At 41.5% G+C, this 14,244-nt stretch overlaps 1 protein-coding gene and 1 pseudogene across 2 annotated transcripts in view; both read left to right on the plus strand.

Annotated features, from left to right (window-relative positions):
• Positions 1-14,244, plus strand: part of LOC131755466 (RNA/RNP complex-1-interacting phosphatase-like) — a 572,095-nt pseudogene that overhangs the window by 490,963 nt on the left and 66,888 nt on the right.
• Positions 5,243-14,244, plus strand: part of LOC131755446 (UDP-N-acetylglucosamine--peptide N-acetylglucosaminyltransferase 110 kDa subunit-like) — a 61,991-nt gene continuing 52,989 nt past the window's right edge. The window contains exon 1 of one of the 2 annotated variants that reach the window (XR_010840329.1): positions 5,243-5,386. Coding sequence is in view for 1 of the 2 variants with exons in the window: in XM_059061967.2 (XP_058917950.2) it covers positions 5,375-5,386 (12 nt within the window). In the remaining variant the exon portion in view is untranslated. The remainder of the gene's footprint in view (positions 5,387-14,244) is intronic. The other variant, XM_059061967.2, reaches the window with a different exon arrangement.

Genomic DNA, 14,244 nt, shown 5'->3' on the forward strand with positions numbered 1-14,244 from the left:
TATTCTGGTCTCTTTGTGGAGATGAATTGGAAATTGTCTAGAGGAAGGAAAATTAGCTTAACCAAAGTTAAACTCATACATAATTGAGCATTAATTAAATATCTGTGGCCTATGTTTCTCTTTGATTCATAATTTCTCCCAATTTATACACCTCTTTGATACCCGACTGATCATTGTCAAAGATGCAATTAACAATGATTATTACTGTGTATTAGGTTTTGCCTGGGCCCTGAAGAAACCATCCTAAATTACGAGCTATGATTGTCACTTGATTTTCTCACAAAGAACAATCAGAACTCGTGGTCTTAAGTGGCTTGGAATGTGAAAGTAAGAAGTCTCTTAGATATTACTCGAGGACCCCACAAAAGCCCTTTGGTGAAAGTTTGGAAAACATTCGGCCTCTTAAAATTAATTCTTGGAGTGTGTTACGAAACATGACTGAACCAAAAGGATAACGGTGTTTCTGGTTCTGTTGTTAGCATTCTCCATGGAAACATCGCGGAAGCTTCTGGACTCAATTTCCTTCCCCATGTGTGAATGTCACTGAAAATATCCAACTCCATTCTGTCCCCATATTACTTCAGAAACTAAGCAAAATGAAGACTCAAGATTCATTTCAAATAATGAAATGAAAATATAATATGAGAATGGAACTGGGAAAATACCTGGTTTAAATTCTGGAAAGTACTAACTATACAATTCTGGATAAGTTGCTTCATCTTGCTTAGTCTAACTTAATGCGGATCTCACGGGATGTCATTATAATTAATTTAATATCTTTGTATAACGTACAGTGTTATGTAATTTCTTCTTGTTCTTCTTGAGTAAATTCATATCTTTAAGCAACTCACTTTAAAAAATAGTTACTTACTTGCTAAAGTACTCTCACCTTCTAGTGTCAGCTGAATTGTGTCCTGCTCAAGTTCATATGTGGAAGTCTTAACCCCCAATACCTCCTAATATGACTGTATTTGGAGATAAGGCCCTTAAATAGGTAATTGAGGTAAAATGAGGTCAAACGTGTGGGCTCTAGTCCAATATGACTGGTGTCTTTACAAAAAGAAAATATTAAGTCACAGACATGCGCAGAGAGAACAAAGTGATTATTAGTAACCACGATCATGTCCTGAATGCATGGAGTAAGTCACCACTTGCCAACCACCGTGTCAAGTCAGCAGAAACTACAGAAATTAAGAGCTCTCCGCAGAAATTCACACACTCGTGCACCAGGTAAGGGACCACAGGCAGACGTTCATTCAGCCTTTCATGTGTCCCTCACGGAGTGCACGCTCTCTCCTGGGCGGGGAGAGCACAGACACTTATGGGGAGTTTTACTACTTTTAAAATGCATTGATACAACCATGTTTCACTTTTCTTTGGATCAGTCAGCAAACGCTTTTTGGAAACCCCAAATTCTCCACATCGCCTACCTTTCGGGCCGCCCTAGACTCAAAGCTCACGCCCCTGCTCCTCAGGCCGGGTCCCCATGGGAGGCGGGGTTGCGTGCAGACGCAGGGCGAGCGCGCAGACGTCCACGAGCCCCGCCCCCACGGGGCCGCCCGCCGGTTTGAACGCAACCCCGCGCGCGCACGTCGGGCGATGAGGCTGGCGCCATGGGCCTGCGCTGCGCCGTGGCATGGAGGGGCTGGCATAGCTGCGGCCCGTGGCCCTATGTCGCCTGGCTGCGACGCGGGTCCTGCGCACGCTGCGGGGCCGCAGCCGCCGGGCAGTGGGCACCCGAGGGGCCGGGAGGCGAGCCGGGGCCCCCAGGCGGGTGTGGGCATCGTGTCCGCAGCCAGCGTCCCCGAGGCCGCGCTCGGGCCATGACCACTCGGTGAAGGTGCGCCGGAAGTGCGCGGCCGACCTCTTCTCGCGCTGTGAGGACCTGTGCAAGCTGCAGGACTCGCTGTCTCTGCTCGCCCTGTGCACTTCCCTGCGGGAGGGCCTGCTGGACTTAAAGCCGACCGCCTCCGCGGGGTGGACTGGGCGTCGCTCCTGGGCACCGTCTGCCCTTGATCTGTATCCAGAGCTTCTTCCAGCCACGGCTTGGCGAGACAGGTTTGTAGTTCCCGCTTCCAGGGGCTCTCGTGTGGGCGCTGCGGAGCGGGGTTTTAGATGGTGCAAGGTGAAGGGTGGGCACTCGAACCGGTGCCCAGTGCCCGGGTGTGCGTGCACTAGACGGGCCGTGCGGCCTAGGACTCGGGCCAGCTCGGTGACCCCGGTCGGCCGAGTGCCTTAAGGCTTCTAGGTCTCAGTGTTCTCATCTGTAGCATGGGCTGAACAGGACCCAGTCTCTGTGGCGGTTACAGGGATGCACTGTGTTCATGCTTGTAGGCTCTACAATGTAGAACACTTCGCACAGTTTGGAGCATCGTTAATTGTTGCACAGATGTTACCTGGTCTGTTGAATGACTTTGTCTGGTACAGACCAAAGCGATTAGGAAATGGATATATCCCAGCTTCATTCCCTTTCCATTAAAACAGGGCTCAGGGAAAAAAAAATCTTTTTTTCAATAGTCGTATCATATAGTAGAAAGAGCACCAGTGTGAAGGCAGCTTAGTGTTTGAATTGAAGGGCTTATGCTCTCTGTGGCCTGGGCAGGTTACTTTTGAACTGCAATCCCCACACTTGTAAAGTGACATTAAAAGCCACTCTTTCTGTGTGTTCTTAGAATTAATTAAGCAGGTTATGTGTGTAAAGTATCCTGGCACTTGACTGAGTTGTCAGAACCAAGGGCTGCTGGAGACGATGCTTCTGCCCTAGGTAATCTCCCCTTCTACTGGGCAGCAGGTAGACACAAGCATAGTAGTCAGTGCCCTGGAAGAAGTGAGTTCTGGTGTTGCAGAGCACAGAATCATTTTGTTTTTTAATTTAATTTTTATTTTACATTGGGGTGTAGTTGATTTACAATATTGTGTTAGTTTTAGGTGTACAGCAAAGTTATTCAGTTATACATATATCCATTCTTTTTCAGATTCTTTTCCCGTGCAGGTTATTACAGGATATGGAGTAGAGTTCCCAGTGCTATGCAGTTAGCCCTTGCTGATTTCCTATTTTATATATAGCCGTGTGTATATGTTAATCCCAGACTCCTAATTTATCCCTCCACCCCACCTTTCCCCTTGGCAGAGCACAGAATCCTAAAAGGGAAAGTTCAGGTTAGGCTTCTTGGAGGAGGTGGCATCCTTTCTAAGGAGAGTAGAACCTCCTGGGGTGGCAGGAGGGAGCAGTGTGTCAAAGGTTGAGAAATATATAAAAATATGGCAAAACTAATGTACTGGACTGGAACTCAGGGCTTGGGAAAGAAATGAGAGTTGATACTGGAAACCTAGTGGGGCCCAACAGAAAGGGGCCTTGGCTGTCCTGTCGGAAGTTTGGATGTTTATCCTGAAGGCTGTGGGAAACCCTAAAGAACAATGAGATGGACTTCTGGTTTAGAACACACTCGGACCTCCATGTGGAAGGCAGTTGATTGGGTGCAGGGTGAATTGTAATCTAAGGGTCCCCTTAAGTTATAAAAGGATGGACTGGATTTTGGAGATCCGAGAGAGAATGGGTGGGGCCTGGTGACCAGCTGGAAAAGGAAGGGCAGCAAACGTGGGTGACAGTTCACAGCTGCATCTTTTTGTGCGATACAGAGCTCAGTAGGAAGGGATTGGGGGTGGGGAGAGGATCTTACTCCATCTTCCGTGCTTTAGAGGGCCCTCATAGATGGGTCTGGGCCCAAGGTTCAGATCTGGGCTTTTTGCGAGGACAGGTGTTTGAAGGCATGCGAGATTCTTAGGTTACCCACAAGATGATACAAAGAATCATAGGTCTGAGAGTTTTTTAAGTGAGTATATTTGAGGATGTTTATAAGTTGAGAGAAAGTAGCGAGCAGAGGAAGGGTGTGAAGATTGAGGAGAGAAAATGATGGTTCATTTGTTTTCAGAAAGCTGAATACTTGTCGTGTGCCTGGCCCTTTTCTAGGATCTGGGGTTCACACCCAGATCATACGTAACATCTGTTCACACCCATATAACAGATACCATCTGTTATCTCTTCTGCAAGGACAGTTCAACTCATCCCCTGGTGAAGAGAAGTCAGATTATTCTTTGCATCCCATTCAGGTGTAGGAACTGTTCTGTACCTCTGAAGGGACTTTACTTAACCAGAGAAATAAGTTAGAAATTAAAAGAAATTAGAGCTGGAAGGGACCTGAAAGGCCACGGTACTTAATTTTGCCTAATATTTTATATTGAATGTAAGAAAAGTTGATTGCAGAGCCCATTCTCTTCAGAGGTCCTTCACTGAACTTTATGTTTTTCATCCAGTGAGTCTAGCTTGTGGATTTTGGCCTCCTCCTAAATTTGCTTCTTCATCCATATTACATTTTGCCTGGACTATGGCAGAAGCTCCTGGGTGGTTTCACGGCCCCTGGCCTCAGTTCCTCTGAGTTCATCTGCCTACTCAGGTTGAGTGATCTTCTAACGTAAGAAGATACGCTTAAAATAATGCTGCTAATGGCTTACCCACACAGAGTTAGTGCATACTAGCCGCCCAGCGTGTGCTCTGCACAGAGGCCTGTAGTCTGAACTGTGCTCTGCTAAGCCTCCTGGGGCTCTTTGACCCTGAGGAAGGGGAGCTTTTTGTGATCACTCCCTTTATCTAATCAGTCCTTCAGCAGCAGGGTGCCTTTTTCTAATCAGCGGAGGCACCCTTACTCAGCCATTGGTAGCCCCGGGCCTCATCACCTGTGGGATACAGTCCATGCTGTCTCCCAGGCTTGCTTAGGCCAGCATCTCTATTTTCCTTTCTGTCTGTTCTCACAGTTGGACCCCTGGCCTTTAAGTCATCGCCACCTGCAGTATTTACTGTGCCCAGCAGGTGTCAGCCTTGAGTGTCTTTGCACAGATGCTCCCTGTGCAGTTAATGTACCTTGTACTCCAACTCTGCATGGTCTCATCTTTCTACATTGTACTTCAGGGTTATCATGAAGCCGTCCCTTAGATATAACTTTTTGCCTCCATAGGAACCTCTGTGCATAAAGGTTATGGTACTTTATCTCATGTGATTGAAATTTTGAGTTTATACATCTCCTTAATGAAGGTTTAAGGGCAGGAGTCGTTTCCAATCCTTAGCACAGAGCAGATGCTTTTTTTTTTATTTAGATGCTTTTTAATGGTGATAAAATATATGGTTTAAATCACTCATTTTACAATAATTTTGGTTTAGGTTGTGACAGAAATAAAGTTTACAGAAGTCATGTTCCTGCGATAAGAAGTAAAGATGTGACCTTCTAGTTGTGTAAAGCTCTTAAATTCTGAGTAAGTGCGTCGGTGCGCTAAGGAACGTGGAACTACATGGCTAGTTGTGAGAGAGAGAGACTTAACTATGTTAACAAAGGTAAGCCTTCATTGTGTCCTGCCAACATTTGATAGTTGCTTTTGGGGCAAACTATAGCACTAAAATTTTAAACTTGTTCTCCCCATTAAAGGGATTGAATAAATCAGCCACTTTGGTGCACCTGTGTCTTGCGAATTGTCCACTTGGAGATAGAGGTTTAGAAAGTGAGTTTCAGTCTTGTTTAAGTCCCTTCTCATTAGACTGGCCTCATGATTTCCTACACACCACATTATTTCCTGTGTACCTTTTCTTGGTGTTGTTCATGCCTGGAGTGTCTCCTGTGCCTGCTCAAAACTTGGTCCATTCTCCTTTGTACCGTGGAAGTTTGTCATGCTGGCTACTGTCACAACTGATTTACTTAAGTTTCTGTTAAGCCACAAACCACACATTTTGTATATTTTCTGTATTTTGTGTTTGTCTGTATTTTTGTTTGTTTGTTTGTTTTGTTTTGTTTTTCGGTATGCGGGCCTCTCACTGTTGTGGCCTCTCCCACTGCGGAGCACAGGCTCCGGACGCGCAGGCTCAGTGGCCATGGCTCACAGGCCCAGCCGCTCCACGGCGTGTGGGATCTTCCCAGACCGGGACACAAACCTGTGTCCCCTGCATCGACAGGCGGATTCTCAACCACTGCGCCACCAGGGAAGCCCTGTTTGTGTGTATTTTAATGTTTCTCTTCAAGAAATGTTATGGGAAGGGAAATAGCAAGATGTAAAGAGCAAAAATGTCATAGTGATCTTTAAATTGTTAGAACATGTATCTGCAATCATAACGCACTGTGGTATGTGTTAAAATAGGAAATATATGTCACGTCCCATAAGAGCAGCAAACTCAGTGGTGTTAGTGGGGGTGTGTCATGGAAGTAATCACAAAGCAGGTGACTGTTAGTCGGAGTCCTGAAACATTAGTGTGTGTTCCCTGTGTCCAGTAGTGGTCTGGAGGGGTCAGGAAGCCTGCCTTTCAATTTGAGGGAGCAGAGGGTTTGAGGTCCTCTCTTTTCTATGGCTCTAGTATACTGCATAGCAGCTAATAAAATACTGGGTTTATAGTTGACATTTAAATCACTGATTGATCATCAAGATTGGGAAGTATCATTGGAAATGAAAATAGGAAGAGTCTTCAGATTTTTAGGTTTTTCTTTTTTTTTCCTATGTCTCAAAAGGTATGTAGTGTTTTACTGAGTGGTTGGGAATAAAGTTTGCAGTATTCAGTGTATTCAGGTTTAATATCTAAATACAATTAAACTGCTGCTGTTAACTGGAATAACACTTTGTTACTGAAAATTGTAGAATGCATCTGTTCATCAGTTACCTATTAGGGAAGACTGTAGTTAATGATTTTATGAATGTGGCTATAAACCTCCAATAGACTCAAGAAAAGCAAATAAATCAAGATTGACAAATGTATAGGCTCTTCATCTTATTGTGTGTGTGTGTGTGTGTTTCCCTTTTAGTTATTTGCAAAGGTGTAAAGAACTCTATCTCTCTGAAGACAGTAAACTTCATGGGGTGTAATGTGACATGGCAGGGAGCAGATCACATGGCCAAGAACTTAAAGGTGATTTTTTTATGTTTGAACTTTCATGAAAACATATGTGATTGAAGCACATTAATATATTGATACAGATGGCAGTTAATTTTTGTCTTTTGGCACATGTGAGTGCAGCTTTCATTTTGTTGAAAGAATATGACCAGTTTTCAGTTTGGTATTCTACCATTTAGTAAAGATAGTCCACTTAATTTTAGAAATAAGAGATTTAATATATAATACATCATAGTATTTTTATGTATTTTTATTTACTGAAAACGTTGATTGTGATACTGTGAAAAATTATGCCATTCTAGTCTTCAAGACTTAAATGAATCAAGTGTTTACCAGCTGCTGTAGTTTATAAGCTAATAAAAATCACTACATCAGCAATTTGTAAATATAGTTTTTTAAATAATGCCTTAACAACTTTACAGTGGTTATAATGACTGTATTTAGGACTAAAGTTATTTAATAATTTGACACGAAGCCTTTTTAATAGTTTGATGGTGCAGATCAGGGATGGGCGAACTATGGCTGGTGGGCCAGATCCAGCCTGTCACCTGGTAAAGAAAGTGTTTTTGGAACATAGTGGCACCCGTTGTTTACATGGTAGCTATGGCTACCTTCACCCTACGCCAGTGGGGTTGCGTAATTGCAACAGAAACTGTATAGCCCACAAAGCTGGAAATGTTTAAATTTAGATTTTAAAAATTGAAAAATTCTTTGATCCTATAGAGGGCAAGTCCGTTGACCCCTGGGATTGAAAACAGTCAAGAGCACGGGTGCCGAAGCCAAATGGCCTAGGTTCCAGTTCCCTTTCTCCCATTTCATAGCTAGTGACCATGAACCAATCACTTAAACTCTGTGCCTCATTATGAGGTTTAAATGAACTAATTTATATAAATAGTTTTTGATTTATTACAGTAATTAATTACAGTCATTGATTGCTGTTATTAGCAATCACTAATGTGTAAGTGATTGCTGTTATTTTTGCTTGGAGCTTTTAGAAGTTACTGTTAATAGAAAAATGACACTCATAATTTTCGTTTTAGAGTGTCAAAGGCACTTTGAGTCCTTTATTTTCTCAAGAATGTGATAAGATTTTTTCATTTAAAGTCAGTGTTCTCTATTACCAAAATTTATTTTATGAATATAAAGAATTGAATGTCTTTAAGACAAGACTTGTGGTGAAATGTCCCAAGGCACATCAAACTGGCTGTGCATAGTCCAGGCCTCTAAAGTCTGTGTGCATACCCTAGGTAGCACGTGAGATCCATTTTGTAACACAGTTTTTAAAATAATGCCTTGGACTTCCCTGGTGGTCCAACAGTTAAGACTCTGCGCTCCCAATGCAGGAGGCCCAGGTTCGATCCCTGCTCAGAGGAACTAGATCCCACACGCATGCCGTAACTAAGAGCCCGCATGCCACAACTAAAAGATCTGGCATGCCGCAACTGGAGATCCGGCACAGCCAAATAAATAAATAAATATTTTAAAATAATATTAAAATAATGCCTTAGATTTAGGAAAAGAAAATATTAGAACCTATTTGCCTTTGTATCATTTTCAAACTATCTGTGTGGTTTATAATGTACATACATTATATGTATAGAACTTCGTGTATATAATTTGTTAATAAATAAGATGCATATTAAAAAGTTTTCTTATGGGTTACCCTACCCAGTCCGGTGTTTGGAGACCATTGGAGGACAGAATGATGACATTTAGAGCCTCAGCAGTCATAGAATTTAGGACCAATTCCCTGACTTAGAAGTTAGGGAAGATAATTCCTAGACTGTCATTGAGTTGTCCAGCTTTATATAACTGTTCAGAAACAGGTCATCCAGTGGCTGGAATCTAATCACTGACGGACTAGAATCTGGGTCACTGGACTCGTAAACCAGAATGACTGTTTAATTTCTCAGCTTGATTCCCCCTCCATATATGCTTGATATGTGTGTGTGTGTAAATCTCTGATGTAATAAGCCATACTCAGTAGGCACACCCTGTTTCCTTATTCATGCATCTTAATTTCATCCCGTGAAATCTGTGAAGTATCAGACCACCAGAAGGCATGCAGACACCTGGCCTGAGAGTTTTCCTTCCAGGAGATCTGATCTTGACTGTATGGCTAGTTTGAGGCACGTCACTCTGAACTACAACACGCTCATGGGTGACCTGGGTGCAAGTGCTTTTGCGGAATCTCTTAGTGAGGATTTGTGGCTTGGAGGTCAATTCTAAAATTGAAACTATTGAATTTTTAATATGATATATGCTTAGCATTTGGCATGATACTGTTGTGATAGGATTGTTTTAAAGCCTCATTTTTCCGTTAGGTTTTATTTTGCTCGTAAACTTTGCCTATGAGTTGCATATATTCTTTATAGAAAATGCAGAGTTACAAGAGTACAATTACCTATAATCTTAATACCCAGACATAATCACTGTTCATTTTGGTGGGTATACTTTCAGTCTTTTTTTTCTATGAATATATTTTGTCCACTTGGGGATAACAAAAATAAAATTGTAGTATACTTGCTATTTCATATTCCTGCTTTTTTCATTTAATGATGTATCATGTAGTATTCCATCATATTGATGTCCCATAGTTTAATCAGTTCTTTGCCATTCGATTTAGACAGTTTGCTTTTCCCTGTCAGAATCATTGTGAATACGTTGTATATACGTCTCTGTGTCCATCGGGATTACTTCTGTAGAGTAAGGAACTAGAAGAGGAATGACCTGAGTGTGACATACTTGTAAGACTTTTGATACACATCGCCGAGTTACCATCCAGAAATGCTATGCCAGTTTGTAGTCCACCCCAACAGTGGACGTGAAGCCTGCCTCTCACAAACACTGGCTTGCAGCACTTGTAAAAAAATGTAAAACTACAAAAGTGAGTACCTCTCCATTTTCTGTGCCAGTAGGATTACTCCCAATTTTGTAACTTTTTTCAGTTAATTTAGTATGAGCATTTTGGCATGTCAGTAAATTTGCATCTCCTGCATCGTTTTTTGCGATTGTTCAGTATTCCATTATGTGAGTATGCCACAGTGCACATAGCTTATCCATTCTTGTATATAAGCTTTGTCGAGTTTTTCACTTACAAATAGTACTCTGATATATATCCTTACCTATATCTCTGACTATTTCTTTTGGTTAAATTCTTAGAAAGAGAGCTGTTGGATCAAAAGGGTATAGACATTATTTCAAGGCTCTTCGTACAGAATCTTGGCTTAATCTGATAGGAGAATAACCACATTTTGTTTTATTTTGTATTCATTTGATTTACTGGTGAGGTTTACTGGCTGTTTGTATTAATCTGGCTATTTGGTTAATTAGAGCGTGTGTCCAGTCTTCTGTAGTGAGAGCTTGTAAGGCTTGTATCATATCCTGTCAGATCCGTATGTCTGACTTGCTATTTCTGTGTGTCATGGGGGTGTTGAAAGACTCCAGTTACTTTAATGTGATGGTCCGCACAACACTTAAAAAAAAGACTCACCATAGTTTCCTTTCATGTAATAGTTTTAAATACCTGTGCTTTGGTGATGATCCCTTTGGTTTAAATGAGTAGTTTGTTCAGCCCCAGAACGACTAGAACTCATGATCAGTTTTTCTGGTTTTTGTCTGACTTTTTATGGAGAGAGTTCTTGACCATCATGCTTTCATGATAGGTTTTTAGTATGGATTGTCTGCTCGCACATTGTTTGAATTTGTTATTATTTGTATCCTCTTAGACTTGTCTTTTTTGCTCTAAAACTAACACTTATTACATTTCTTCTATTTTGTTTTCCCCTTTTAAGTAGTTTCAAGTGTGATTTAGAGCTGAAGATCATGATCCACAGAATGCCATGCATCTCTGAGCTCCACCAGTTTTTACTCGTGAGGTTTACATGCCACTGCCGCCCTTGCTAATTATGAACTGAGATTCATTTTGTGATGCTTTTTGCTCATAGGTTATATACAGTTCTTCTTCTGTATACAGTTATACAGTTCTGTAATTGTAAACTATGTTGGGTGATTTATTGGTACTAAGCCAGGGTTATCATTGCACATCCAAGAAGAGGTTTTTAAATTGGATTATGCATTATGTGTGTGCGTATAGGTTTCTGTTGTTTTTCCATACCCCAAATTACAATCCTGCCATGACTTGTGTTGTGCAGGACTCTTCCACACGTGAGAAACTGAGAGTTGTCTATATGTTAAATCTGTAGAGTTAGCCAGTGACCTTTTGTCTTTCATCAAAAGCACTTGACCTGCAACACTGTGGCCTCACCAGTGAAGGAGCAAAGGCTTTACTAAAGGCCCTTGAAACCAGCAGAACTCTGCTCGTTCTGGTAATAAGAAAAAATCCACCTGTTGGTATGTGGTCACTGTTTTTAAATTGATTAACATATAGCAAAACAAAAAGATTTGTTCACGTATTGACAGTTTTTAAAACTTACTGTGTTCAACTTTCCTCATCATGTACAGTTGGCCCTTGAACAACATGGGGTTAGGGGTGCCGACCCCTACGCAGTTGAAAATCTGGGTAGAAGTTTATAGTCAGTGGTTCCGCATCTGTGGATTCAACCAACCTTGGATCGTGTAGGACGATAGTACATATTTATTGAAAAAACATCCGTGTGTCAATGGACCCGCGAGGTACAAACCCATGTTGTTGAAGCTTTGACTGTACTTTTCTAGTTTTGCACTTCCCTTATGTTTTTAGCAGATGATGTACTGATTAAAGTGAATTATACTTGTAAATTCTTCTTATCTCTACTCTGAATAGAGGTGACCCTAGATACTAAGCCTGCTTCCACCGAGAGCATTATTTGTTTCCTCTGCAACCTCTGAATTCTTGCAAGGAGTACTTTGTTCATTTGTCAGATTCACAGGTAATTTTTTTTAATATCTTCTGTGTGCCAGATACAGGTTTAGGCACTAGGGCTAAAGCAGTGAACCAGACAGACAAAAGTCTTGCCCTCATGGAGCTTACATCCTAGTGAAGGAGTTCAGATGGCAATGAATAAACAGATAAGTAACATAATTTGAGATAGTAGGAAGTGCCTAAATATCTTAATGTAAGGAGAGTGAGGAGGGGCGGGTAGGACTCCATTGGATAGGTCTGTTAGGGGACAGCATCACTGGAGAAGTGGCACTTGCACGGAGACCTGAATGAAGAGAGGAGCAAGCCACGGAAGATCCGGGGTAAGCACATTCCAGGACAAGGAGGCCGTGAGTGTGCAGGCTTGTGGGTGGGTGGAGTATTTCAGGAGAAGCAAGGAGGCCGACATGGCCAGAGGACTGAGTGAAGAAGAGTGTGGTATGACATGAGGTCAGGGTGCTAGCCAGGGGTCTGATCTTATAACGTCTCGAAGGCCAGAGTACAGATTTGGATTATTCTAAATGAGTAGTGGGTATTGAACTGGAAAGAGGCATGATCCAAATAGTATCTGAATAAGGTGAGCTGGTAGAGAGAATGGACTTGGGGGGATAAAGAAGAGAAACAGGGAGACCAGTTGGGAGACTATCGCAGTGGTCCAAATAAGAGATGTTTCTGGCTTAGCTTCGGTTGGAAGTTTGGAGCAAGTGAAAAGCGCTTGAATTCAGGTTGTGTTTTGAGGGTGTAGCTAACAAGGCTTGCCGATAGATTGGATGTGGGGTATGAAGGAAATAGTAACACGGAGACAAGTCATTGATGATTATGTGTGCAACTGGGTGGTATCACTTAGAAGAAGGGGGCCAATGGGAGGAGCAGCTTTTGCGGGAATATCAGGACTTTGGTTTGCTATCTTAGATGCCCTTTAGGTATCTAAGTGTCTGGACAGTGCTCAGGCTGTACTTTCTATCCAAAGGTATCCAAAGCCACTTTAGATGCAAAATGTTTAAAGTTGAACTTTGCTCCTGCCAAAATCTTACCCACTGTGGGCAGTCTGCAGTATGTCATCTTAGGTTTCTGAGGAAGAAACTAGAATACACAAAGGAGGAAATAAGTGTACAATTGCATAATGTAGATTCCATATTTAATTTTATGAGAAAAGCAATAATAGTTGGCTTTTTGTTTTAAATGGAAATAGCCACTCATTGGGAAATAATTACTCTAATTTCAATTTATTTGACTTGAAATCATTCTGTGATGAAAGCAGTTATGTAAAAAGGTCTGCAGAATGGAAGGAGTGCCAAGTCAGAGCTATATAACATGTGTTAATTCTCTCAGAAGAATTTCTCTTTAATGGCTTGTTTTTCTTTCCTTCTTAAAAGAAAATTATCAAGGTACGTCCTGCCATCTTAAAACTAAGTTTTTATTCAAATGAAATGGCTTTTCTGTTTTTGAAAATGGTGTGTGATGCTTTAATTTAGCTTCCCAGAAATGCAGATTGAAGACCTTTTATTAACTTAAAATATCTTAATTTGCAGTGAAGATCAAACCCTCCTCAATTACCTGTAACTTAAATGGCATATTTATCATTTCTCTCTCAGTACCAATGGATAAGTTCTCCATCGGTGAAGGAACCATCCAAAGCTGCTAGACAGAAAAAGAGAACTATAATTTTGGGAAGTGGTCGAAAAGGAAAAGCTATTCTTAGAATTGGCAACTCTTTCTTTTTTTTTAATGCTACTAGAACTTATACCCCTTATATGTCCGGTGTGCTAAAATTAAAACAGCCTTAATTGTTATGCCTCAACGTTTAATTATTTCCTGAATGGTTAGCTGTCAGTATTATTTGTGGTTCTTATGGAATGCACCTAGGAGGTTCCTGACACATAGTGTTTAATATGTATTAGATATTAATTCTACTATGATAAAGCTCTTGAAGTGACAAAATCCATATCAAGATATTAGGTCACCTTTTCTCCCTTTCACGTGGGGTGCAGGCCTTGGGAAAGAGAGGGAAGCATGTGATGTGTCTAGTGACAACCCCAAAATAAAATAAAGCAGGCAGAGGTCTTGGCGCTTTACAGATATGAATAGCTTTTCTTGTCATCAGAGCCCTGTGAACAGACAGTGTAGTACAGCAGCGCAGACAGATTAGGGTCAGGTACAGCCGGGAAGTGGATCAGGCAGGATAAGAACATGCGGAGAGTTGGCGGGGGCTGGTTCCAGTGGCTTTATTTACTAAAGAAACAACAAAAATCACAGATGATAATGATGGGTTTTTTTTCCCCAAATATACGAATCAGTGGAAAAATTAGAAATGATCATGTTCAGAATTGTGATCAGTTGTGTCTAAATATGTAAAGTCAGCTACTTTCCCATAAGCCAGAAATAACAATAAAAAACGAGGAAAGATCCCATTTGTAATAGTCACAAAAATTAGTAAATATCTAGAAGTCAGTTCAGT

Source organism: Kogia breviceps, chromosome 4, assembly GCF_026419965.1.
Source record: "Kogia breviceps isolate mKogBre1 chromosome 4, mKogBre1 haplotype 1, whole genome shotgun sequence".
Classification (NCBI taxonomy): Eukaryota; Metazoa; Chordata; class Mammalia; order Artiodactyla; family Physeteridae; genus Kogia; species Kogia breviceps.